Here is a 27,076-nt window from a genome sequence, read left to right as displayed (position 1 = left end):
TTCGTTTATGTGAATTTGTGTCGATTTTTAAAATTCGAAAATCCAGAATTTTAACCAAAGGAAAACAAACAAACAAAAAAATACCGAACAATCAGTTAGATTCATTTGGTTTACAGTTTACGGTAGTTGTTTGACAGTTCAGCAATTACCGAACGATCGGTAATCAATTTAATTACCGAACGTTCAGCTGTTGAAAATTCGGTAAAAAATTACCGAATTCTGCGAAATTTTCTAAGTGTGTAGCAATCAACTTTTGCACTTGCCTGTTAGGTTCTCAGGAACATGTTTTTTGAAGCCGTTCATACATCACTCCCAACGGACGTAGAAAAGTGTTGTTTCTATACTAAAAAAAAAACAAGAAACACGATTGATTTTTTTTTCGCAATACTTCGGATTTATTTCCAGCATGTCCGGCAACAAAGTTTCAAAATAAAATTCTACTTACTTCACAATGTTCTGCAGCGGTGACTCTATCATTAATTTTTATTTTTCAACAACTTACAACATCTCCGGTTCGTTCCGACCGTTTCTACAGTTTACGCATGGAACATTTAACAATCGCTATCGCTACACCGTCCAGTCTCTATTTAATGATTAACTTATCGTTAGGTCGTAGTATGAACATTATAGTTTGCGTTTTTTAAATTTCTAACAAATTTAATCAAATTTAGTAAATTGATTTTAAAACAATAGACAATAGAGTGCTGTCACACTCCGTTTCTATTTCTGTTTAAATTTGAGTGTGAATTCGGTTCTGATTAAAATCTTTGTTCCTATTGGATAGATTAGTGGTATCATTTATTTGTTGGTAGGAGGGGCCTGTTAGTATGGTTTCTGTTCTATGTATTTTATCATCTTGGAGGGAGGTAATGGATTTTATTTATTTAATTCTCAAATATTAGTTTCGTGAATTGACAACTATTTGCGTACATGTTTCAGTGTTCGGTGAAAAATTTGAAATCAGATCAACATGCGATTTTTTTGTACACTGGACTGAGTATCATTTTACTAGAATTGTATACGACCACTTCGTTTTTGCTAGTTTCGAAAGATGATTTTTTCGGTCTAGCGTTTCGGAGGTTTATTTATTCATCTTCAGGGCAAAAAAAATACTAATATTTTCCATCAAGTAGTTGTTTTGCCCTGAAGATAAAGGAGTACACTTTCAAAACTAGTGTTTGTTGTATAGGACCACTCAAATCTCACGTTGAAAACATCTCAAATTGTTACAACGAATCATTTCCCGAGTTTTACATCTTTGGCAACTATAATCTTTTCATGTGTATTGTTCAAATGGAAAAAAATCATGGTAGTTCTATCGCCTGACAATTGGTTACGTTCAAGAACGGTTCGACCGTATAATATTTAGTATTGCTCACTTGGGACGTGAATTATTCAATACACTAATGCAGGGCTAGGGCTTCGAATTGATTTTCGTGTGAAAAATTGTAACATCATTGATTTGCTTATATTCTATGCATCTATGTTGTGTTAATGTTTTGTTTTGGGTTGTGTATTGATTCTTTTTTGTTTGTTAATTTAATTACACTTCAATGGCTAAGCTATTACAACTATTTTTCCTGATTGAAACATTGCTGATATCGTCGCGATCCACTCATTTGCTTCTCACAATACACCAATGTATTATGTTGCAGCGACAGTTTCTTGTCTAACTATGTTGTGAAAATAGTACACGATCAAACGACCTCTAGATTTCGTTTTTTTTCAACATTTTATTGTGAATTTCTTTATGTTTGTGTTCTCTCATTATACGAATTTGTATCACAGCGAACTCTCTACCTTTTATAATGTTTCTGGTATTATGAATACGTTGAACATTTCAATTTTGAGACTTGCAACAAATGAGGGTAAAAACCGAGAGTTCTCAAAATTTGATTTGAATTGAGTGTCAGATTTTTATTATTATCTACCGTTCAGTAAGCTATGATTAGATCTTTTAAATTCTCGAAGAAAATGATGTGTATGGTAAAAGTTTGGCGCATGTATCTAAGAAACTAAACCTAAAAATCTGTTTTAATACACTAAAATTTATGTAAAATTACGCCCAGTTCAAAATTTGACGGATGGAAAGTTTTTTTGCCCTGAAGATAAAATGAAAATAAGTGGAATAACAATTGCAATACAGAGAATGTAAGAACAACTTCGAGGAAAACTTACTTCGTTTAACAATGTATTGAAACTTTTTTACGGTATTTTCTTTTACTGAAAGTATAAAATGAAAATACACAGAAATAAGTTTTAGAAAAGTTCTGCAAATTGAATTTTTATGCAAGATTTTTTTTCAGTGTCGGAAAATAACTATGCTCTCCCACGTTATCAATTCGAAAAAAAAATCCGAATCCGAGATAGCGAAAAACTTTCATTCAAATATGAAATATGAAATTCAGTATGTATTCCGAATCAACGCGGATTCCACTGCAACAACCGATTCCGAATCAATTCCGCCGAAAACCGATCTGCGGGAAACAAAACACTTTTCATCGCACTTTGGATGAAAACAAGAATTAACATTAACTAATATATCATATCAATTAAAACACGATTGACTTTTTACGTGTTTTGCCTCGTCACTCTAAATGACACTTCACCCTGTAATTCCGGAACGTGAGGTAAGATGCGTATGGAATTCAATAGTAGCCTATTGGATTATAAGATCTATAATTTTAGCTTAAGTTTGTAAAAATCGATTTCTTGGAAAAAGTGAATTCCGTTGTGAAGATCTTGATGACTTTCCGAAACTTCTGGAAACGGAAAGTGGGAATCAGTTAAGCCGAAGTCGGTTTGTTTGGCCATCAACTAACCTGATCTGCCTAGTAGAAGAATTATATGGCTAGTTCAAAGGATTTTGATTGTTTTTTTTTCAGAGTCACACCTACATTTTTCGATCTCGACGAACTATTTCGAATGACATATGAAACTCGGCACTCCGGGTCTTGATTCAAAAGATGGTTTTACGGCGATTACATAGCCTTTCTATATGCGAAAGGCGAAATGCGTTAACTGATCCTTACACGAGACAATATTATTGTCAATATTCGGCATTGTCCATGTCATTGGAATGTACTCGATTATTGCGCTAAGCGGTGCCCCGGCCATTGAACGATATTTTTGTTATTTGCCCTGGCAGCCTGACTATTTTTGTGGGCTACGAATGGCTTTAGATTTCAAATTTAAAATATATTAAAATAAATTGAAATCGTACCTGCATTTGATTTGTTTTACAAGAAAGGTACGAAAATGTCAAGTTAAATCTAAGCGTGTTGTCAAGGCTTGCAAAAAATATTTGGTAGGCTCTCCAATTATGGACGTCATGAACAGTTCGTTTGAATTGAATCTTACCGCAACAAGAGTTTTTTGTAACTATGTTTTTTGTTTGAAAAACAATAAATAAACAATTGCATGTAATGAATTTAATTCAACAAACATTTCCGTTGATTGACCCTGTTGTCATTTTGTCGAATACCTCAGAATAAAAACAGCAAAATAAATAAAAATCTGTTCGGTTGTATCAGCAAACAGGTCAAATCTAATGTTTCAAATCGCGATCGAAAGTCATTGTTATAGTAGACAAATAAAAAGATTTTTGATTGTGGTTACTAATTTTGTTCATGAAGCTTACTTTCAAGACTGTGGTTTGAACCAATTCAAGTCCGAATTTCAGTTTAGTTAATAATATAATCGACTGAACCAACTTCTTATGGGTTATAACTGTTAATCTATGCGTATTTTTGAACAAATAGTTATGACCACCTCTTAGTGTTTAGTTTAGTTGATAAGAAAAATGAGAATCCTAAGCACATGTTCAGGAGTGGCGGATGTATTTAATTCCAAATCCGAAAGAATAAGATTCAATATGTGCAATGCAATGACTTGTATTTACGCATGGACAAACTAACAGAAGACACTCCGTACTACGGTACCAATAAACCACCATGAAAACGAAATTCAACAAATATTCACCACGTTCAGCTGCAGCGATACGGGCGTTAAACTGAACATCGACAATCATTACAAAACGTAACGCTATTTCTCCGTGCTGATCGGTGATGATTGAACAGAGTGATCTAAAGCTTCCTGCTTCCTTCATATTGAGATTATGATGATACTTAATAAAATTAGATGTGATTGGAAACTTTAAAAAATCCTGTCGTAAAACTAGTTCAAGGTTGGTCCGATTCCACTTATGAAAATTGATCAACAATGGTCTTCTGTATGAAGAAAAATCCTGGTTATTCAAAACAACTAAACGATTAGTTTACTATAAAAAAAATAGTTGATTCAAATCGAGTTATCGAGAACTCAAACGAAATATGCTTGTTTTGATGTGAAACACATCTTTATTTTCTCTATAGGGGTGCAAGTCAGAAACTTAATGAAAAATACACGTAGAAATGTGGTCAGGTTTTAAACACTTACAGCTTAGTATATTTTGTATCAATTATTAATATTATGTCATTAATTCATAGGAAATATTTCTAAGTTTCGATTTCAATGTATCAAGTCACGTATTTTACGGGTTACCACCTCATTCCCAGTCCTCGTTCGGATTTTTTCACCTCGCACGGATAAAAATCCATTGCTGGTACCACGATTAGGAAATTATGACAATCATGAAGCGTGTTTTCTCATGAGATCATACCTATTATTAATGATATTATGAGGAAAATGGAAATTTTCATGGGATTTGTTCACGAAATCATCGGTAGTAGGCATGGTATCGTGAGAAGTATTGGTTCATGATATTCATGATTTCTTAATCGTGGTAGCGACAATGGATTTGTATCCGTGCGTGCGGGTTAATCTCCCTTAGCTTTCTCTGTTTCAAGTTATATTTTTTACCTTCTTATAAACGAAAAATGTAATTAATAATAGTGTGATAGCTTATTTCTATATCTGAAATAGTAAAATTTAGTCACTACCTTTAAATAGTCATTAAATTTATTATGAAAAAGTAAAAATTGACCACTTCCAATTAAAAAATTAATCACAATTAATCACAGCAAAATTATTTTATTTTTGAAATTTTCACATTTTTTCCAGGTGTACTTTTCGTTTGATATGACCTTTTTCAGTAAGGGAGTTTGAGCGGTATGTAACAAAAATCTCTTAAATTTGTGACTCCAGATGAAACTCGGATAGGAGGTTATTCTTCGAGCTGCTCAATGAATCTGTTTTTAAATGGGCCAACAAACGGCCACTATAAATGAGTATCACACGCCTACTGTGTTTGGCAACGTCAGATCTACGGAATTCTGCGTAGATCTAAGTACTTCGAAAAAAGTGGGTGGGTAATGTCAGAGACATAACTAGATGATATGAATACGATACGAGACTAATACGTTTCTTCACACTTCTGAATATCTAATCATAATTTCTTAACCGATTTGTAAAAACCAAGATGCAACTGAAAGGTCTTGAAATTCTTTAAAAAGTGCCCGAAAAATTGATCACAACACAATAAGTAAAAAATCAATTTCAAGAGTATTTTTTCAAATGTGATGGCGAAACAAGGTGCGAATTTTTATACAACTTACTTGTGAATTCATCTAGTTAACAGACCTTGTTAGTAAGTGGATATATAAATCTACTTTGGGACTACTAGTCCCCGGTTTCCGCTTCCGAATGCACCGGTAATAGTGGAGAAAAGCTTCAAAAACGGAACTCACTTCGATTTTTCATCATTGGTTTACCAGATTTTCACAAATCACGATTCAAATTTAAGTTCTCCGTATGTCAAAAGATACTGTGCAATTTCATTCAGATCCAACTACCGGTTCCGAAATGATAGGGCGATGGGCATCAAAACTCTCAAACTGTAATACAAAATTATGCAAACCCAGTACGCATCGGTACGTACTGGTACGGAAGAAGAAAACACACAGCGTGCTTTGTTCAATTTTGTATACCGAGCAAAGTTGCCACATTCAAATCTATATTAACTTCACATAACTGTTAACAAATTGAAAAGGTATACATTGGTAATTTATACCAATGAAAATTTTTATTCAAGTTTGAAAAAAAAATCTCGACAGCATCTTCTAGTTAAGTTTCTAAAATATATAAGAAGAATGAGAAAGGCATCATTACACCACGAGATGGATTAAAAAAGGTTTTTACCGAGTCGATTACCGAGCCCCGGCAGCGTCTCTGTAACTTCCATGTACACAATAATCGATACGATATTGTAGATGAAAACACAATTTACGAAATTATACCAGAACAATGAGTATTATATTTTGTAAATTTTGAAAGGTCGATATGTCCTAATCACCCTAATAATGTAAGCACCGATGTAGACAAAATAGAATGGCAGCATATACCAGTTTTAAATTTGACAGTAGCACTGTTAGAATGAATAAAATTAAAACGGCTTGCTGCGGATACATTTGATTCAGTTTCAGTTCTCTAAAGTCGCCCGTAATCGTAAGTTTCAGAAAGTAGGAATGTGCTGAAATTGTTCTAAATTTAGGATGAAAAAGATTTGTACGACGAGAAGTTCATTGGGGTAGGAAACCTATACTTTAATATTGTAGTTTGTAGTGTATTAACACATCACTGTGAGCCGTGTGACTGATACACAGCTGGCGCTATCATTGTCAAATCTATATGATGTTTCATGACATTTCGATTGGTCAGAAAAAAGGCGACAAGCATTTAAAAGAAGCTACTTGTGTCATTTTCAAAACAATGGATTCTAAACTATTTCATGTGTTAGTTTATCATTGCTTCTTGATGATAAAAAATCCGTCAAAAGATCAACCATGGCTTCGAAGGTGTTTTCCGGATTCTGTTCTATTGAAAACAACTATTTGTTTCAAATATGATCAGTATCTAACGGGGAAAACAGATTGAAAATTGATATGGGAATGCAATTATGTAATGAAAACCGCGAAAATGTTACCGCAGAGACGGGACTCGAACCCTACTTCTACTTTGCCGCCGACACTGATTCGCGATTTTGTTTTTGTCTATTTTGCTGCCTATCGGAGTACACACCAGCATCATACATCTGCGTGACGATCTCAGCCAATATGCGATAGCAACAGTGACGATTGTGATCTCGAACGCAATATATGTTCAAGGATTTGTGTTTCTTTAGTTTTTGTTTTAAATATGATGAATATCTAACGTGGAAAGCAGATTAGAAAATTGACATGCGAATACGACTATGTAATGAAAGAATCCGTGAGAAAATATTATTTTAGGAGTGTGCATCCAAGAAATGGCAAATAATATTGACTCGATTATTCGTATATTCGATCATATGGTCGAAGAACAAATGATGTTTTAAATGAGCGATGAATAGCTAAGGTAAATCAAGATTTGAGTATTACATTCCTATGCGGAGCTTGACCAACCGTTTCAACAGACTTCGCACTGGACTCGTAAGTGTACATGACTGGTCAGTGCTACGATCCTACAGACACTAAGAAACCTTTCAAGTCAGTACTTGAACATACGATATCTGGCTTGTTATATCAGCGTTTTATAGTTTGAACCGTTGACCCGGGGTTAGAGCGATGAATAACAATATTTGTCAATCCGAATTTCGGATAGATTGCATGCCTCTGTTGATTAAGATAATATTTTTCTAGCTCTTTCTAGATCTCTCGTCACCATGAGAGTGCTTTTTATTTTGATGTAATTAGATTCCTAAGAACGATTTGTCAGTGGTTTTCATTAAACCTTGCTGAAATGAAGTGATTATACGGTGTACTGATAATCACATTCAAGCTAAATGATATCCAAATGTCGGCGGTTATTCTTCGGAAATCTGTTGAAACATTGAAAGATTGTTTTCTTTAGTTTTTAATCACAGATCTGCGCTCACTTGTGCTGAGATTCACTTTGCCCAAGATCTTCTGGTTTTGCTGGATTGAGTTTTCAGGAAAAATTTAAACCCACTTTATTTTGTACTCAAGTTAATGATTTGGCAAGGCATCTACAGTTGTTCATTTATCAATACGAGGGCGTCGAAATTTCCTGAGGCTTGCAATACTGCCAAACGTTGGAATTACATCAAAACAATTTATCAATACTACTATCGAAAACCATGAAACTGGAATAAGTAGCGTAACGAGTGATTTTCATATTATCAATTATCAATCACATCACAATCAAGTTTATTTTTAACTCATTTCGATTGAATACACGGTAAGAAATCCATTGCCGGTACCACCATTAAGAAATTATGAAAATCATGAAACATGAAGGCCTCTTATGGGATCATGCCTATTACTGATGATTCTATGAGCAAAATGATCATGAGCAATAAATGATATGGATAATTTTGCTCATAAAATTATCAGTAATAGGCGTGATCCAATAAGGAGATATGTTTAATGGAACCGGTTTATATCCGTGTATACGTTTTGCATTTGTGGAAATCGCGTGAGAAGTGTTTCAATTGTCTTAGTTGGAAAATCTCTGTAATACGCAAGAGAACTTTGTTATCGTCTCGGAACGAAGTGGAACGTTTGGAAACAGTCAAGTAGGTGGCAGTGGTGAGCTTCTTATTTTCAACGTATAGTAAATATAAAGCTTACACAGGCTTTTGAAAAAAACTTTGATTTGGAAAGAGCATTGCCATAGAATTAAATCAATTAAAAATGAAGCTAGAAAGCCAGCGGCACTGTCATCAGACATTGTATCAATCAATTTAATAGGGTCCTAATATTCAGTGAAACAGCATTTAATGCAACTGAGTAGTGGTGCGTACATTGAACAAAACATAACTAAATGAATCATCTGTCTCTTTTTTTGACAACAATCGAAAAGCCACCTAACGACGTTCACTTTGTAGTGGAATTCGGAAAAATTCGTTTCTCGTCGAAAGTTTTCTCTTTCGTCCGATGTTAAAATTAATACTATGGTTCATCTGCACTGCCCATACTCGCATATCGATCCCATATCGATTTTCGCCAATATTAAGTTAGCTTGAGGAATGCAAACTATCCTCAATATACTCTCAGAAATTGCAATAAAAGTTGATGGTTTGTTCAGTAAAATGTGAAAAAATATCAACTCATGTCTGTCCCATATGTGAAGTACCCGCATATCAGTCCCGTTCAGTGTAAATTTCAATAATTTGGAATATATAATAATGGAATAGCAAAGGTGTATTACCGATATTTCATGTAATAATACCATAATTTAGCATTAGGTATGCAAGTATGGGCAGTGCAGCAGAAGTGCATGTTGACATGTGGCCTGTTGGCCGTTGTAATAAAAATTGATGTTACAATGAATGAATTATCTAATCTAATATTGAAACTATGAGTTGAAGATGTAGCGATACAATCTGAAAAAATTTGATTTAGGTGTAAAAAAAAATTAATTTTAGATCGATTCACTTCAAGAGAATTTGTGGAAAAATAAGCATTATGAATAACTATAGGGCTCGCAAGGAAGCCCTGTTGTATTTCCGATAGATGATTGTTCGAACAGGTAGTTTTTTTTCTGTTCCGATTAACAGCTAGAGAGATACTCTAGCTCAGATGAACAAACTGATCAAATCCGTTATCATCTCACCCAATCCCGCACATTCTTTTCTGGTCTTTTCTAAACTCTTTAATCCCGCGCAATTCCTCCTAAACTTTCCCAATCCCACAACAATCTTCCCGGATCTCTCCCAATACCTCCTCAACTTGTCTTAAACGGCTACACGTTGTACGAGTTCAGACAAAGTTCAGTCATTAGTTTTTCTAGTATGAACAATAATGAACAACATCAGTAAGTATTTTGTTTTATTGTGTCATTGTACTAGTAAAAGAAAACAAAGAAGCACAATTTCCTAGTGATTTGGTGGAATTTTAGAGATATCGCCCCACATATCGGAAGCGTACTGTCGTCGGATACCTTAGTTAGACGATGAATTTGAAACGGAAGATTGAAGAATCGCTCGACCACATATATCCTACCTTGGTCACTCGTCAAATATTGTTGCAGTAGCCCTAGGAAGTTATGCCACTTCCACTGTATAATCCCGACCTGACACATTGAGGTTTTGTATCGCTTCTTTCAGAATTCTTTGAACTGTAGGTTATTTGATTGAGATCGGTATGTAAATTACACTGTTTTTCCTCTAACAAGGACCAGAAGTTGCTGCTGCATCTAGATAGATGGTCAAAATTGATTCAACAAAACGGTCTATTAATTAATTATTTTGAAACCTGATATAAAAATCCAACATGACATGGAAATTTGAAAGTAAAATAAACTGATGCGCATATCGTTGCCAGATTAGTGGATTTTTCATAGCTTGCTGAACTGTAAGTTGATTAAACAATGCAAACTTATTGTATGGATTGGCCTCTTAGTTGTTGTTTATTATTTTTCTGGAATCACTATCTTTACGATGGAAGTATGCGTGTTTGTATGTATATGTATATATTATGTACACATGGAATGAAGTTGATGTGTTTGATATGTCGTTTTCATGTTCTACAATATGCACTCTTTCTATGAAAATAATAGCTAAAACTTACTGCTGCGGTGGAGTATTACTTTGTAATAGCATGTTAACATACAACCTATAGGAGTGTGAAAAGTTAAAATTATTCTTATAGTTAGAGCACTACTCCATAGTGATTCTCGGCAGCTAGTTTGCTTTGCAAATGTGCTTGCCAGTGCTTTTCGAGAAAAATTTACCGATTTGCGTCTGAATTCGCCGATTTCTGGCAGTTAGGCTTTTCTCACAAAACTAAACCCCCATCGGGAGACAAAATCCTATTTCTGACTTCCACCTTCGTTTGCCAGGAGCGACTCCTTAGCTTCTCTTTTTCCACGTTTTTTCTCTTCCTTTGCGAGCATTTTTGCGAGTTTCTCCTCTTCTTTAGCGACGCGCTTTTCCTCCTAGAAGAAGAAAAAAGATTAATTTCAAAAGGGGGAACTTGATTTTTATATATTTCTTCAACATCAAATATATATTGGCACAGAGGACAGATTTCCAAGCTAGTATAAACTTTTTCAAAAAAGCTGTGTAAGTAAAAATCCGTTAATAATCACCGTTGCGACTTTGCACGCATGAATTATCATAGTATGAAAGCTCGAACGCAAGAGCCCATAAGGGATTACCGGGCTGTTCGAAGCGCCTCTACAGGAGAATTGCTACTTGGTGATTGCTTCTTACAGCAACCGTTAAATTTCTTACACAAATTGAAAATTTCTACTTGGATGTATGTTCTCTGTGATATTAGGTTGTTGTGTATTTTTTTATTCATTAAAATTAGGCTGTTGTGTAGTTCTTCTTTAATCATACAATACGTTTTGTCTTTCCAGTATAGAAAGGCTATGAAATCACTGTGCATACCGATTCTGTAACCCTGTAAGGCCAAAGATCTACTCTTCGATTTTATCCGGATCCAACTTTCGGTTGCAAAGTAAAGGGCTGACATACAGGCAAACTGCAAGTTCAAGTTGCTAATTTGCTATACGCTGAGGTCTGTTTTTAACGCGGTTTTTATGTGTTTTTTTACGCAGATTTTCGAAGTTACGCGGTTTTTGAAAGCAAGACTGTGGATGAGCAGAGCCAAGCCTAATTCCATCAACAACTTCCGATCCCGATTATTTCCGAAATATAATCAATAAATCATTGATCAAATCTTACAAAGTCAAGATTCGAACTTGACACGTAGAATGCTAAAGCTCTCAAAAGTAAAAGAGAACATATTCAATTCCAGTCATATTCAATTTTCAGATTGCCTCTACCTGTTTTGCGCGCACGAGGCTCATACTTTTGTAGACAACTCAATTTTTTTAAACTGAATAAACTATTAAAAATCCATCATCATACAGAACGTCACAACCTAATGCGTCTTACTTGAAAAAAAAAAAAACAAAAATAAAATACAATCTTCGTCATTTTACACAATTTTCGAAAAAATCAAATTGCACAATTCATTTAAGATCTAATTACAGAATAGATCTTACGTGTGAAATGCACAATTTTTTGAACTCCCTTAATGTTACAACCCGCTTGATTCGTCCTGGTATCGAATTGAGAAAACTAATCCCTTTGTACAATAACGAGTTTTTTTGTTACACCAGATCTCAACATTTCATGCATGCTCAGTTTTGAGATTTTTTACGCGAATTTACGAAGTTACGCGCTACGTATCCCCCGCGTAAAAAGAGACTTCAGCGAGTTTTGGTGATTTCTTACGTTTTTTGCTTAAGACCTTTTGATTTGAACTTCCGTTTCATGGTTTTTACCATAATTCTCGGTACTTTCGGAATTGGTGATCTGTATAATTGTACTTGGTTCGTTTAGCAATCAACAAACATAAACTAAAAATAGAAGCATCTTTGAAATAAATAAAAACATCGAATATCCACGCAAAAAACCTATGTGGATTCATAAAAAAGGTAACATCTCACTGCTAGCTGAATTACGCACGTTTTATTTAAATAAAAACCCTGTTTTAGATGATTTTATCGTATCAAAAATAATAATGTGGTATTGTTCAAAAAACATTATTTTGCTTCTTGAACGAAACAAAACAAAAGATTACAGGATTGTGTACGAGGCGCGACCGATCATGCTGACATTAAAAATGTAATTTCCAAACTCTCTCATCAAAAGATATAGATTTGAAAAATATACAAATAATTGTGAAACACTATCTAGAATTTTAATGTTACTGTTAGGATTTTAGGAACTTTCAATTACTAATATATCGTTGTCAAGTGCGTTCAAAAAGTCTGTTTTTGCTTTCGTTCGTAAATAGAGATTTCTGTACGAGGCAAGCGTCACCGCTGATTTGTTTGCTATGTTTGATGCATGTTGTTGGGTAACGTTGAATATTGGTGTTTCCGACAAGCCTGATGTGAATTCACAGATTTTTGCTTTCTTTACGGATCTACTTAATAGAACTTATGTTTTTTTGCTTATTACTTTAGAAATCTGCATAAAACTGAAATTGAGAATCATTCAATAATAAAGTTAAAGAAAGAATATATTTTTTTCTCGGTTTTCCTTATCATAAATCTACAATCTAATTGAAACCTATATCTACTTCTTGATAAACTGCATTCATCGCTTAGAAATAAGTAGCACATGACGAACCATTTTATTGTGCTGTATTTTCCGGGTTTATTTCAATTCAAAAGCTATGTTTATGGTAATGTTTGATTACCATATGGTAAACTTTTAAATGAATTTCGATAAACCGCAGTAGATTAGTTGTGACCAAGACTTCAAACAATAATCATTGACATCCACTCATCAAACTAGCTGACGTGCTCTGATTTACAAGTTCAATCATAAGTCAATTCAATCCAATTTATTAAAAGTACTTATGATAAATAACAAATACTTTTGCTATGCTTGCTTGATTTAAACTGGTTGATCAATCTCGATGAACACTAGATTAGAGGTAAATGTCCAAATTAAGGGGCGGGTAGGGTCTAAAACTTTTGAAAAATCACTTATTATTATCTTTATATTGTCTTATAGTAAAACATTTCAAGAATATTCTGTGAAATTTTCAAGCCTATTGGAACGAAACTCTAGAAGTTATGGACCATTATCTATGGCTATCTCGTTCTACGAAGAAACATGAGCTCGGCGCACAGGCCCAAGATTTCTACTTCGATTGACTTTAAAACTTGACAAAACATTCTTGAAATGTTTCATTATAATAAATTATAAAAGAAAAAAATATTATGGTGCTACAAAATGGCAAAAAATCCGCTACTTTAAACAACCACAAAAAAAAAATCAAACAGAAACGTTGGGGTCTAGAAAAACTTCTAACTATGATGCGTTCATTATTTCACTTCTGATTAGTCTGCGCTGAGCTACAGTGGACACCGCAAATCATGATTTTTTAGAAGCGTCCTCAAAAATATCTCTTTACAGACTTATTTCTCAATATTTTTCCACGAGAAAATTACAAAATGTTGTTCAAATGATGCTTTTTATCATGCAAAACATTTGAATTTATTTTGTTGAACGATGATTCTGGAAAAAATCGTAGAAATGATGTTTAGGTTCGTTTGCCACCAACAAATATGACCTACCTAGTTTTGGACGTAGTTAAACTCATATCTACTATCTCATGTTCTATTTCGATTAAACCAATTAAACGAAATTTAACAAACAAAATGAACCTGCGTTTTTGTTACTTCTGCATATGTAAGTTAAGCTAAACAGCATGAATCAGCAGCATAAAACATGTAGTAGGATTATTATTAATATTATTATTATTATCATTATTATTATTATTATTATTATTATTATTATTATTATTATTTTTATTATTATTATTATTATTATTATTATTATTATTATTATTATTATTATTATTATTATTATTATTATTATTATTATTATTATTATTATTATTATTATTATTATTATTATTATTATTATTATTATTATTCTTATTATTTTTATTTTTATTTTTATTTTTATTATTATTATTACTATTATTATTATTATTATTATTATTATTATTATTATTGACATCACTACATCGCTGTGTAAATTGCATATTTTTTCCAAATAAATTTCAATTCATCGACATTCTTCTATACTTTCAGTCACAATTATCATTAAATAACAAAAACTTTCATCCATCGCAGTACTATATTTTACCAATATCACACACTAGTTTCGTTTTCTTCATAGCGTGTACGAAATAGAACAAAGCACGCATCGTTCGATTTGTGTTTTCTTCTTCCACCGTACCACCCGTACCGATGTTGTATATATTGTCACTCTATATGGTGATTTGAAAACTTTGACACTCATCGCCCTGTAACTGCGGAACCGGAAGTCGAATCCGGATGAAATTTCACAGTAGCTTTAAAAACAGTATGAACTTTAATTCAAATCAAGATTTGTGAAAGTCGGTTCCAGCATCGCAGAGAAATCGAAGTGAATTTATTTTTTAGAGTTTTTCTTCACGACTTTCGGTGCTTTCGGAACGGAAAAAGAGAGGACCAGTAGTTCCGAATTAAATTTTTATGCCCACAAACTAACAAGCTCTGTGAACTAGAAGAATTTATCAAACAGTTTTATGGGATTTGTATCTGTTTTTAACCATCGTTCGAGGAGAAATACTAATGGAATTTGTAATTTTCCACTTATCACGCTTTAGTTCCGGAACCGGAAGTCGGATCCGGATAAAATGCCTTACACATTTTTAGGAAACTATTAGACCTTTTATTTGAATCTTAGTTTGCGAAAATCGGTTAAGTTGTTACAGAGATAATTGAGTGTAAACTTTTTCTCGAATTTTCACATATTACCTTATAACTGTGAAACCGGAAATTGGATCGAAATGAAACTCAATAGCAGGCTATGAGACCATAATACCTTTTATTTGAATCTTAGTTTGTGAAAATCGGTTCAGCTATCTCTGAAAAAAGTGAGTGTATATTTTTTTCATTTTTTTGGTACATATCATCCTATATCTCCGGGACCGGAAGTCGGATCGGGATGAAATTCAATAGCAGGCTATCATTCGTAACCGAATGTTCGAAGTGAGCACACGCGTTTTTTAACAATCGACATCGGTAAGACGAAGGTGCCTATCACAGCAGAGGCTGTAGTATAGGCATTAAATAAAAGTGATAAAAAGTAGCATCCCCGCAAGTGAGTTCTGTCTGTGCACCGGTTTTGTATCGGTATCAACAGTAGACGCTATTGTGCTATCCTCGGGCAGCAGTTATTTCTATTGTTTGCTACCCGCATCGCAGCAGCCAAATCCTGAGTCAAGGTCACGCTGAAGCACAACGAAGGAGTGAAGGAGCAACTCACCTAACAGCTTACCGTGACATACTGTTAAGTATTTTCTCAAACTTTTTCTTTCAACTTTTACTATTTATATATTTTCTTTTCATTTTATTTCTTTCTTTCTCATTTCAAGTGCGGGAGACTTCTTTACTCCCGCACTTTAAATATGAATATTGATGACAGTGGGGGTGTCTCGGAGGAGGGCGAAGCTGAACGAATGAACGAAGAACATTTAGAGGCTGAGTTTGATTCCGAGATGCCATCTACCCCTCCTATACCATCTCCCCCTCCGATACCATCTCCCTCTCCGATGCCATCTCCCTCTCCGATGCCTCCATCTCCCTCTAAGATATTGCCTGCCCGCCAAAAAGTTTACCAAGACGATGGCTCGGGGGGTCCGTGGGTGGTATACTTCCGGCCCAAATTAAAGTCTCTCAGAGTTTTAAATATTGCTCGGGACCTGGAAAAACATTACTCGGCAATAAAAACAATAGATAAGGTTTCGCCAAACAAGTTACGCGTTGTTGTGTCCGACCTGAAGCAAGCAAACGGGATTGCTACCAACGAGTTGTTCACGAAGGAGTACCGCGTGTACGTCCCGTCTCATGTGGTGGAGATCGACGGTGTGGTCCGTGACGAAAGTCTGACAATCGAAGATCTGATGAAGGACGGGGTAGGCCGTTTCAAAAACCCCGACCTTCAACCAGTGAAAATTTTGGAGTGCAAGCAATTGCACTCCAAATCGATAGATGGTAAATTTTACCAATCGGACTCATTTCGCGTGACTTTTGCCGGATCTGCACTTCCAAATTATTTGGTAGTGAGTGGAGTTCGTCTACCTGTTCGGCTGTATGTACCGCGGGTAATGCATTGTACAAGCTGCAAACAGCTAGGTCATACGGCAACCTATTGTTGCAACAAACTGCGATGCGGCAAATGCGGAGAGGCCCATGAGGACGATCTCTGCAGAAGAGCAGTGGAAAAGTGTTGCTACTGCGGGGAGAATCCTCATGATCTTTCGGTGTGCCCTACGTACATACAGCGTGCGGAGAAATTGAAGCGATCCGTGAAAGAACGTTCCAAACGTTCTTATGCGGAAATCTTAAAAAGAACCACTCCATCGACCCCTGAGAACCCGTTTGCAATCTTGCCAGTTGAAGAGGATACCTCTGACGACCCAGGCGAAGGACCTTCCTACACACAGGTTGAAGGAAGCAGGAAAAGACAACATCTGGCTTCTCCCAAGCTTCCTCGTAAAGGCCTCAGACTGTCCTCTTCGTCACAAAAGAACCAAACGGAAACAAAAAGTGCTGACTCAAAACCGAAGCAAACACCTCCTGGGTTAAAAAAACTTAGGGATGATAAGGAGTACCCAGCACTTCCTGGGGCATCAAAAAACCCGAATGACCCCAAAGCACAACCAGAAAATCCAACAAACGCTGGATTATTGAAATTTTCTGATATCGTGGACTGGATATTAACAGCCTTCAATATTACTGATCCTCTGAAAAGCTTCCTAACTGCTCTACTGCCAACAGTAAGGACATTTTTAAAACAGTTGACTGAACAATGGCCCCTCCTTGCAGCGATCGTATCTTTTGATGGATAATTTACCACTGAGAATCGAAGATATGATCATTGTGCTTCAGTGGAATTGCAGAAGTATCATCCCAAAACTTGATTCTTTCAAACACTTAATACATACTCATAATTGCGATGTATTCTCCTTGAGTGAAACTTGGCTTACTTCTAACATCAACCTCGACTTCCATAATTTTAACATAATCCGCCTGGACCGAGAAGACTCTTATGGAGGGGTACTTTTAGGGATTAAAAAGTGCTATTCATTTTATCGTATTAACCTCCCCTCGACACCGGGAATTGAAGTTGTTGCTTGCCAAATTAATATTAAAGGCAAAGATCTATGTATAGCTTCTATCTACATTCCTCCCAGAGTCTCGATAGGGCATCGTCGGCTTGCAGACATCATAGAACTTCTTCCTTCACCGCGACTGGTTTTAGGGGACTTTAACTCGCATGGTACAGGATGGGGCTGCTTATATGATGATAATCGTTCTTCGTTAATCCAAGATCTGTGTGACAACTTCAATTTGACAATCCTAAACACGGGAGAAATGACACGGAACCCTAGACCGCCAGCACAACCAAGTGCGCTGGATTTATCCCTTTGCTCGACTTCGCTACAGTTAGATTGCAAGTGGAAGGTAATCTGTGATCCTCACGGTAGCGATCACTTGCCGATCATAGTTTCTATCACCAACCGTGGAAGACCATCGGAAACAATCAATGTTTCGTACGATTTCACACGAAACATTGATTGGAAACGTTACGCGAGCTCGATATCTGAGAAACTAGAAACATCACAGGAGCTTCCTCCGGAGGAAGAGTATACATTTTTGGCTGGCTTGATTCTTGACACCGCAATTCAAGCTCAGACGAAACGAGTACCTAGCGCGCAAACTAGTATGCGTTCTCCCAACCCATGGTGGGACAAAGAGTGCTCAGAGCTGAAAACGAAAAAAGCTTCAGCCTTCATCTCGTTTAGAAAGAACGGAACTCCAGATAATTATCGGAAATACGCGGCGTTAGAATTTCAAATGAAAAGTCTTATTAAAGCTAAGAAACGCGGTTACTGGCGAAGGTTTGTTGACGGATTAACGAGAGAAACAGCAATGAGCACTCTTTGGAATACGGCCCGTCGCATGCGCAATCGAAATCACGCGAACGAAAGCGAGGAATATTCTAACCGCTGGATATTTGATTTCGCTAAGAAAGTATGTCCTGATTCTGTTCCGGAACAGAAGATATCCCGCGTCGCGACATTGAATACAAACGAAACACCGTTTTCGATGGTAGAGTTCTCACTTGCGCTCTTGTCGTGTAACAATAGAGCCCCGGGGTTAGACAGAATTAAATTCAACTTGTTGAAAAATCTGCCCGACTCTGCCAAAAGGCGCTTGTTGAATTTATTCAACAAGTTCCTCGAGGGTAATATTGTCCCACACGAATGGAGAGAAGTGAGAGTTATTACTATTCAAAAACCTGGAAAACCAGCCTCCGATCACAATTCGTATCGGCCGATTGCTATGCTTTCCTGTATCCGGAAATTGTTGGAGAAAATGATTCTCTTCCGTCTAGACAATTGGGTCGAAACAAATGGATTGCTTTCAGGTACACAATTTGGGTTCCGCAGGGGCAAAGGAACGAACGATTGTCTAGCGTTGCTCTCAACAGAAATTCAAATGGCATTTGCTCGTAAAGAACAAATGGCATCAGTTTTCCTCGACATCAAGGGGGCATTCGATTCAGTTTCCATTAACGTTCTATCTGAGAAGTTGCATCAGCATGGTCTTTCACCAGTTTTGAACAACTTTTTATATAATCTATTGTCCGAGAAACACATGCATTTTGAGCATGGTGAATTGACGACAAAGCGATTCAGTTACATGGGTCTTCCTCAGGGCTCATGCTTAAGCCCCCTTTTATACAACTTTTACGTAAATAACATTGATGAATGTATCAACACATCTTGCACGCTAAGACAACTTGCCGACGACAGTGTTGTGTCTATTATAGGACCCAAAGCTGCCGATCTCCAAGGACCATTGCAAGATACCCTCGACAACTTGTCGACATGGGCTTTTCAAATGGGTATCGAGTTCTCTACGGAGAAAACTGAGCTGGTTGTATTTTCAAGGAAGCGAGAACCTGCGCAATTACAGCTTCAACTAGGGGGTGAAACAATAGCTCAGGTTTTCACATTTAAATATCTCGGGGTCTGGTTCGATTCCAAAGGTACCTGGGGATGTCACATTAGGTATTTGAAACGAAAATGCCTACAGAGAATCAATTTCCTTCGTACAATAACCGGAACTTGGTGGGGCTCTCACCCAGGAGACCTGATCAGGTTGTACAAAACGACGATATTGTCAGTAATGGAATATGGATGTTTCTGTTTCCGCTCCGCTACGAATATTCATTTCATTAAACTGGAAAGAATTCAGTATCGTTGTTTACGTATTGCCTTGGGTTGCATGCAATCAACCCATACGATGAGTCTTGAAGTGCTGGCGGGCGTCTTACCGTTGAAAAACAGGTTCTGGGATCTCTCATATCGACTGCTAATCCGATGCGACATTTTGAATCCGATGGTGATAGAAAACTTTGAAAAGCTCGTCGAGCTTAATTCACAAACCCGTTTTATGTCCTTGTATTTTGACTACATGGCTCAGAATATAAATCCTTCTTCGTTTGTTCCCAATCGTGTTCATTTTGTGGATACTTCTAATTCTACTGTGTTTTTCGACACATCCATGAAAGAGGAAATTCGTGGAATCCCGGATCCTGTACGCCCTCAAGAGATCCCAAAAATTTTTAATAATAAATTTAAAGAAGTCGACTGTAATAAAATGTTTTACACTGACGGATCATATCTAGACGGGTCCACTGGCTTCGGTATATTCAATGTAAATTTCACCGCTTCCTATAAACTCAGTGATCCAGCTTCAGTTTACGTCGCAGAACTAGCTGCAATTCAGTATACCCTTGAGATCATTGACACTCTGCCCACAGATCACTACTTCATTGTATCGGACAGTCTCAGTTCCATTGAGGCTCTCCGTACAGTGAAGCCTGGAAAGCACTCACCGTATTTCCTGGGGAGAATACGGGAACAATTGAGTGCTTTATCTGCAAAATCATACCAGATTACCTTGGTTTGGGTCCCCTCACATTGTTCCATACGGGGCAATGAGAGGGCGGACTCGTTAGCCAAGGTGGGCGCACTAGAAGGTGATATCTATGAAAGACCAATCTGCTTCAATGAATTTTTCAGTTGCTGTCGTCAGAAAACTCTAGCCAGCTGGCAGAATACATGGAATAGTGGAACTCTGGGACGATGGTTACACTCAATAGTCCCACAGGTATCGACGAAAGCTTGGTTCCGGGGGTTAGACGTGAGTCGAGACTTTATTCGTGTAATGTCAAGGCTCATGTCTAATCATTATATGTTCAGCGCGCATCTCCGTCGTGTGGGGCTCGCTGAGAGTGGTGTCTGCGTTTGCGGTGAGGGTTATCATGACATCGAACATGTTGTTTGGACATGTGTCGAGTATTGTGATGCCAGGTCCCAACTCATAGGTTCCCTTCGGGCCCGAGGTATACCACCCTTCGTACCAGTCCGCGACGTCTTGGCAACTCGAAATCTTCCTTATATGACTCTCATCTATAACTTCTTGAAAACTATCAATGCTCAAATTTAGTGCTCTCCCTATCTCTTTCTCGTCTACAGCTCTACCGCACTCTTCTTTACGTTGCTGGAAGTATGGCCTGTGTAAACGATGCTTCGGAGCATGCACCTGCCTTGAACTGACTGAGTTGCTGGAAGCTACCCAAAAACGTCACATCAACGTCAGAACACACCAACGAAGCATCCCAATCCAGAATAATCTCTTCATTGCTACAAGCTGAAAAACATGAAGATTCATCGAACGCAAAATGTGTCTAAAAGATGTATGCCACAAACCAATGATGTATTCAAATTTCAATTCAATACTGTGTAGGTCCCACCCTCCCTATGTCCCCTTACTAACTGGGGAGTATGCCGCCCCGTAATACGGCATCCCTTTCTCTCCCCCTAACAACAAGACAATCGGCCACGTTAAGCTAAAGCATATGAGCCTAATAAAAATTTTATTTGAAAAAAAAAAAAAAAAAAAAAAAAAAAATAGCAGGCTATGGGACCATGAGACCTTTCATTTGAAAATCGGTTCAGCCATCTCTGAGAAAAGTGAGTGCATATTTTTGTTACATACACACAAACACACGGACACATATACATTTGCTCAGTTCGTCGAGCTGAATCGAATGGTATATGACATTCTGCTCTCCGGGCCTCGGTTAAAAAGTCGATTTTCACAGTGATTGCATAGCCTTTCTATATGAGAAAGGCAAAAATGGTAAAAAAAATGTTTGGCTCTTTCCAAAAGACAGCCAAGATCAATTTTGGAAAAACAATGTGTGCAAAGAAGTTTTTATGACAAAGTCTACATGTTCAAAATCTGAGAGAATGACCCCATCTCCGAATACGATTTAGCGTGAAATTCGTTATTTATATGACCAAGTTTATAAACCCACAACAACAACAAAAAAAAGTTCTGTGTTTTATAGTTGTTCATGAAGGATATAGTGAAATTAAAATTTTAACGTCAACTACTTAAGTATGAGAACCCATCTGATGTTAGTGTACCTTGCGTGCGTCCTTTTCCGCCTTGAGTTTCAGTTTTTCCTCTTTCTTATTCTTCTCGATTGTTTCGTTCTTTTTATTGTCATATTTCTCATCCTGCTTGGAGTTGCCGAAGTTATTGTTGGTTTTGCTACTGATGAAGCAATTGCTTTTAATGTTACTGCTAACGCTGCTGGAATGATTGCTAGTGGAAGCTGTGGTGGTCCCTGCTGGAACTACTCGTGTCCTAGGAGGAGTTCTGATGGCCGTTATTAGGGAGGTGGTAACCGGCTTTCCGGTTGCCATGTTGGTTTTATTAATTGGCGACTTGGAAGCAGTTGGAGCAATTTTGCCATTCAGACCCAACTTCGACGGTCCCGGTTTGGAAGATTTCTCAATGCTCAGCAGTGGTATCGATTCGACAACCGCGTTGGCAGGCTTTCCCGGTTGGGTGTAGTATCTGAAACAAGTTGGGGTTAGCTTATTTTTCCGCTCCAACATCTTTTGCAAAACCGCAAAGTTGACTCACTTGAACCTTGCACCCGGGTTGGCAGGAGAAGGAGTTCGATGTCTAGTCGGACTTTTAAATTCGATAATTGGTGGCAAACGGTTTGGCATCTCCGGGAATCGGTTCTGGCAAGAAACGGTAAATTAGAACAAACATATGTCGGACGTTCGAGCCGGTACCTTAGAGTAATATTGTCCTTTCTTGTGGTGATGTTGGTAGGAAGGATTCCGGGGAATCGCTCCTAGACAACCACTGGAACATGTACCATTGCTATGCTTGTGATGGTGGCCCAGATTTGATTGAGGGTTATGATGGTGGTGATGATGATGCGGATCGCCGGTACCGCTATTCGAGGAAGATGAAGATATACCGGAAGTGCCAGAGCAACTAGAAAGATTCGAGATGCCTGACATACAGGATGAACCAGAGCTCATCGAGTATAGACTGGCCGATTGGGTAACCCGGGGATCATCAACGCTGTACGAACTGGCCGATCCGGGGACACTCCAGCTTTTACTTGCCATTGAATAGCTGCTAGAGGAGCCTTGCAACCGCCAAGAGGTGGATCCCGATGTGAGCTTGTTGATCCGAGCACTTTTTTGGGCGAAAAAGTAAAAAGTTTTCATTCGCTACGACCTTACTACTCACCTATACTAAGATACTTACCGACAGATGACGCATCGCAACGGCAGGAGGCGTTGGGCAACGGCACTCTGAATCGTTTTGACGAAGCAACGTCTGCAGACCACTCGGTGCCCGCAGGGTGACGTTTGCATAGTGGCTCTGGCGTTAATACAGATAACACATTCATCCTCCTGTGATGTGGGCGGCTCCAGTTCACTCTCCTCTAGTTTGCTGAGCAATTTCTCCTGTGAAGTGATAGAGAAAAAAAAACAGACTTAAAACAACAGAAAAATTAATGAGATGAACCACTTGTTCTAGAGGTGGTTTCCTCGTAGTTCCGCTAGTCAAAAGAGAAGTGATCATCATTATGGGACTTGCTGCACCACGGCAGAGAAGCTCTCAGGAAATTGCTATTTATCACATGACATTAATCTTGCGATACCCCTAAGTGTTCTAGGGGTTAGATTTTTTCCCTGTTTGTATGGTCTCTGCCGCCACAAGCAGTCACATCAAATTATCGTTTTGTAGTACTTAGAGCTTGTTTTCATGAATAGGTGGTAGCTAGACCTATACAAGCACAAACCGCATGCACCGCTGCACCGTTTGGTGGAAAGGATAATCACGTCGCGTTAAAGCCCCCGAACTACCCTTCCGCCTATGTTCGCTCACATGGTGAGCTTAGCAGAGGGAAGGTAAACACTCCGCTGCTGGTTTAACTTCCGAGCCGGTGCTCTGAGCCCGCTGTTTATATGTAGGCTAGTTCACATGCTGTAGTTTGTTCGCACGGAAAATGATAAATTATGATTATAAACTATGCTGGACTTTTGTTGCCGCCCCTTGGTTAGCGGAAGCAATCGTTAATTTATTTGCGGACATGTGGAGAGCGCTTTGAGAGTTTCTTGGCTGGCGGAGATTCGAACTTATCCTTTGCTCATATCCATGTGGATTGATTTTCTAGTTTAGAAAGTATCTGCAATTTTTTTAACCACTATTCGGAGGATAAAACGCTAAAAAAACTATATGTTATTTTACTTCATTCTTCAACACCATAGAGATATTAATATTAGCAATTTTCTGAGTAACAAATGTAACGATTCGTAAGTTTTTTTTTTGTGCTGAAGAATAGTTTTAAAAATCTATTCTTAATCCACCTAGTGGAGTGATAATACCTTTCTCTGTCATAGTCATAGGACACAAAAAAGTAAAAGTAGTAAAGTCAAGACAGTCTCATTAAAATATGTTTTACCTTTTTATTGAGATAATTGCTTTAAGGCACACCAATTTATTCAGATTGATTCGAGTAGTTCTCAAAAGCATGCTTCAGTATTTATGTCACATAATCGGCGTTAGGCCCGTACGTAGAATTTCGTTTCGGGAGAGGCCCTTAGTTAAAAAAATAATGTTACTGGAGATTATTAATGTACCCAATTCGCGGAGTGCCTTTCACTGGTGTTTTCAGCAGAAACTTTAAACTTGCCCTCTTCTAATTCTTGTATTGCAAACGTCTATAACTCAAAAAGTAACGCATGTAACGCCTATAGCTCACAAAAAGTAGCGCATGGAACGCTTGTAGCTTACAAAAGAGTAACACTTGTTTTTCTTCATAACGCCAGCACACAAAAAAGTAACGCATGTCGATAACTTACAAAAAGTAACGCATGTAACACTTCGTAACGCAGTTAACTTACGAAAAAGAAATTCATAAAACGCGTAACGTAATGCCGATGACTCATAAAACAGTTACTCATGTAACGCTTCGTAACATTTAAAACTCACAAAAAGTAACGCAGGTAACGCTTCATAACGCCTATGACTCAAAAAAAAGTAAGACATGTAACACTTCGTAACGCCAATAACTTACTAAATAGTAACTCATGTAATGCCTCGTAACGCCTATAACTTACAACGCTTCATAAAGCCTATAACCCTCGAAAAAGTGAAGCATGTAACGCTTCGTATCGTTTTTAACTTACAAAAAAGTAACTCATGTAACGCCTATAACTTTCGAAAAAGTAACGCTTCGTAACGTACATAACTTACAAAAAAGTAACGCATGTAAAGTTTCGTAACGCCTATAATTCATAAACATGTAACGTATGTAACGCTTCGTAGTGCTTTTAACTTACAAAATAGTAACACTGCGTAACGATTCGTAACGCCTATAATTTTCTAAAAAGTTACGCTTAGTAACGCCTATGATTCACAAAAAATAACGCCATTCACAAGTAACGCATGTAACGCTTCGTAACGATTTCAACTTACAGAAAAGTAACACATGCAACGCTTCGTAACGCCTATTATTTATAAAAAAGTAAAACATGTGACGCTTCGTAATGTCTATAACATACATAAAAGTAACCCATGTAACGCTTCGTAACGTTTATAACTTACTTAAATGTAAGGCTCCGTTATACCTATAACTTACAAAAGAGCGACGTATATAACACTTCGTAACACATATCACTTTCTTAAAAGTAACGCATCGTAACTCGTTTACCGCTAGAATCTAACCCTTATAACGGTTTTAACATTATTAATAATGTTATTTTATTTCACCCCGGTTTTAACCATTAATGTTCATTCGCCGGGGGAGTGAGAAAAGTTAGTACACATGCATTCATTTTGTTGTACATTTTACCCCATAATTCCGGAATCAGAGGTCAGATCCAAACAAAATTCAGGACTTTTATATGGGACCGCAAGATCTTTCATCTAAGTTTGTGAAAATCGGTCCAGCCATACCGAAGAAAAGTTGGTGTAAAAAAAAACGTAACATACACACATACGCACGTATACATATATACAGACACAGACATTTTGTGATCTCGACAAGCTGAGTCGAATGAGTCGCCCCTTCGGACCTCGTTATATGAGAAAAGCAAAAATGCTCATGAATTTGCATTTCTCACTTATCGCCGAAATCCTTCGTTCTTGAACTAGCGATAACATTTAAAAAAGTCGCCCCAAAATTTGGAAATAATCGATTCTTTTTTTTTAGATATCGTACTCACCGTAAATGACAGCAAAAAAAATCGTTTTGGGGCAGGGGCTGTAGAATCTATAATTTTCCACATATGATCATAACTACAATATAACAATACAAAGTATGTACTATTTGATGCTTTCACATTCATCGCAATAAAATAATCTAGGAGACATTTCCAAGATTAATCGAAAAATATAGGCTTCTCTACTCTCACAGGTAAGTAACCCCTTAATGTATTCGATTAGGGAGATGATTTATGGGGATTATAGCAAAAAAAGTATGATAATATCTCTACTACATTTCCAATATTTATTTCAGTTGTCGAAATATTGAGCGGACATGACATTTTCGATCTTGAAAAAACACCGAAATCGAAAAAAATTTTTTGGTGCCAAAAGTCTTAGAATTGCATGGAACGAACAATTTTGAAAAACTCAGTGATAGGGTCTAAACGATTAAAAAAACATAATTATTGCGAATTTTTTTTCATGGCTATCGTTCAACAAAATATGATCGAACGCTTCGCACAATACAAAGCATCGTTCGAACAACATTTTGTAATTTTTTCGTGGAAATAAGTCGGTGAAGAGGTGAGAATCCTTCTTAAAAATCATGGTTTGAGGTGTCCATTGTATCCAAGCGCAGACTAATCAGAAATCAACAAATCAAAGCAGCACAGATAGAGTAGATATTTTTCTAGACACCAACGTTTCTGTTTGATTTTTTAATTTTTTGGTCGTTGCTAAAATTTAAAACAACGATTTTGCACAAAAAATCCGCCATTTTGTAGCTGTTAAACCTCCCCAAAGTAACAAACAACGGAAAGGAAAACGTTGGGGTCTGGTTTTTTACATGTAAAATGTGTGTGCAAAATTTGAAAAAAATTGGGACAGTAGTTTTTGAATGACGATGGACACGGACTTTCAAAACCTGCTTTCAAAAAAAAAACGC

General features: G+C 37.0%; 1 protein-coding gene across 3 annotated transcripts in view; it reads right to left on the bottom strand.

Moving 5' to 3' along the window:
- Window positions 1-19: 19 nt before the first annotated feature.
- Window positions 20-27,076, bottom strand: part of LOC131438203 (uncharacterized) — a 193,665-nt gene continuing 166,608 nt past the window's right edge. For all 3 annotated transcript variants that reach the window (XM_058608059.1, XM_058608058.1, XM_058608060.1), the window contains exons 3-7: window positions 23,182-23,384; window positions 22,695-23,109; window positions 22,537-22,640; window positions 22,032-22,467; window positions 20-10,875 (exon numbers count right to left, since the gene is read on the bottom strand). In XM_058608059.1, coding sequence (XP_058464042.1) covers window positions 10,750-10,875; window positions 22,032-22,467; window positions 22,537-22,640; window positions 22,695-23,109; window positions 23,182-23,384 — 1,284 coding nt within the window. In that variant the 3' untranslated portion in view covers window positions 20-10,749. The remainder of the gene's footprint in view (window positions 10,876-22,031; window positions 22,468-22,536; window positions 22,641-22,694; window positions 23,110-23,181; window positions 23,385-27,076) is intronic.

Source organism: Malaya genurostris, chromosome 3 (assembly GCF_030247185.1).
Source record: "Malaya genurostris strain Urasoe2022 chromosome 3, Malgen_1.1, whole genome shotgun sequence".
Classification (NCBI taxonomy): domain Eukaryota; kingdom Metazoa; phylum Arthropoda; class Insecta; order Diptera; family Culicidae; genus Malaya; species Malaya genurostris.
The sequence above is the reverse complement of the archived record's forward strand: the minus strand, read 5'-3'. Positions and strand labels throughout refer to the sequence as shown.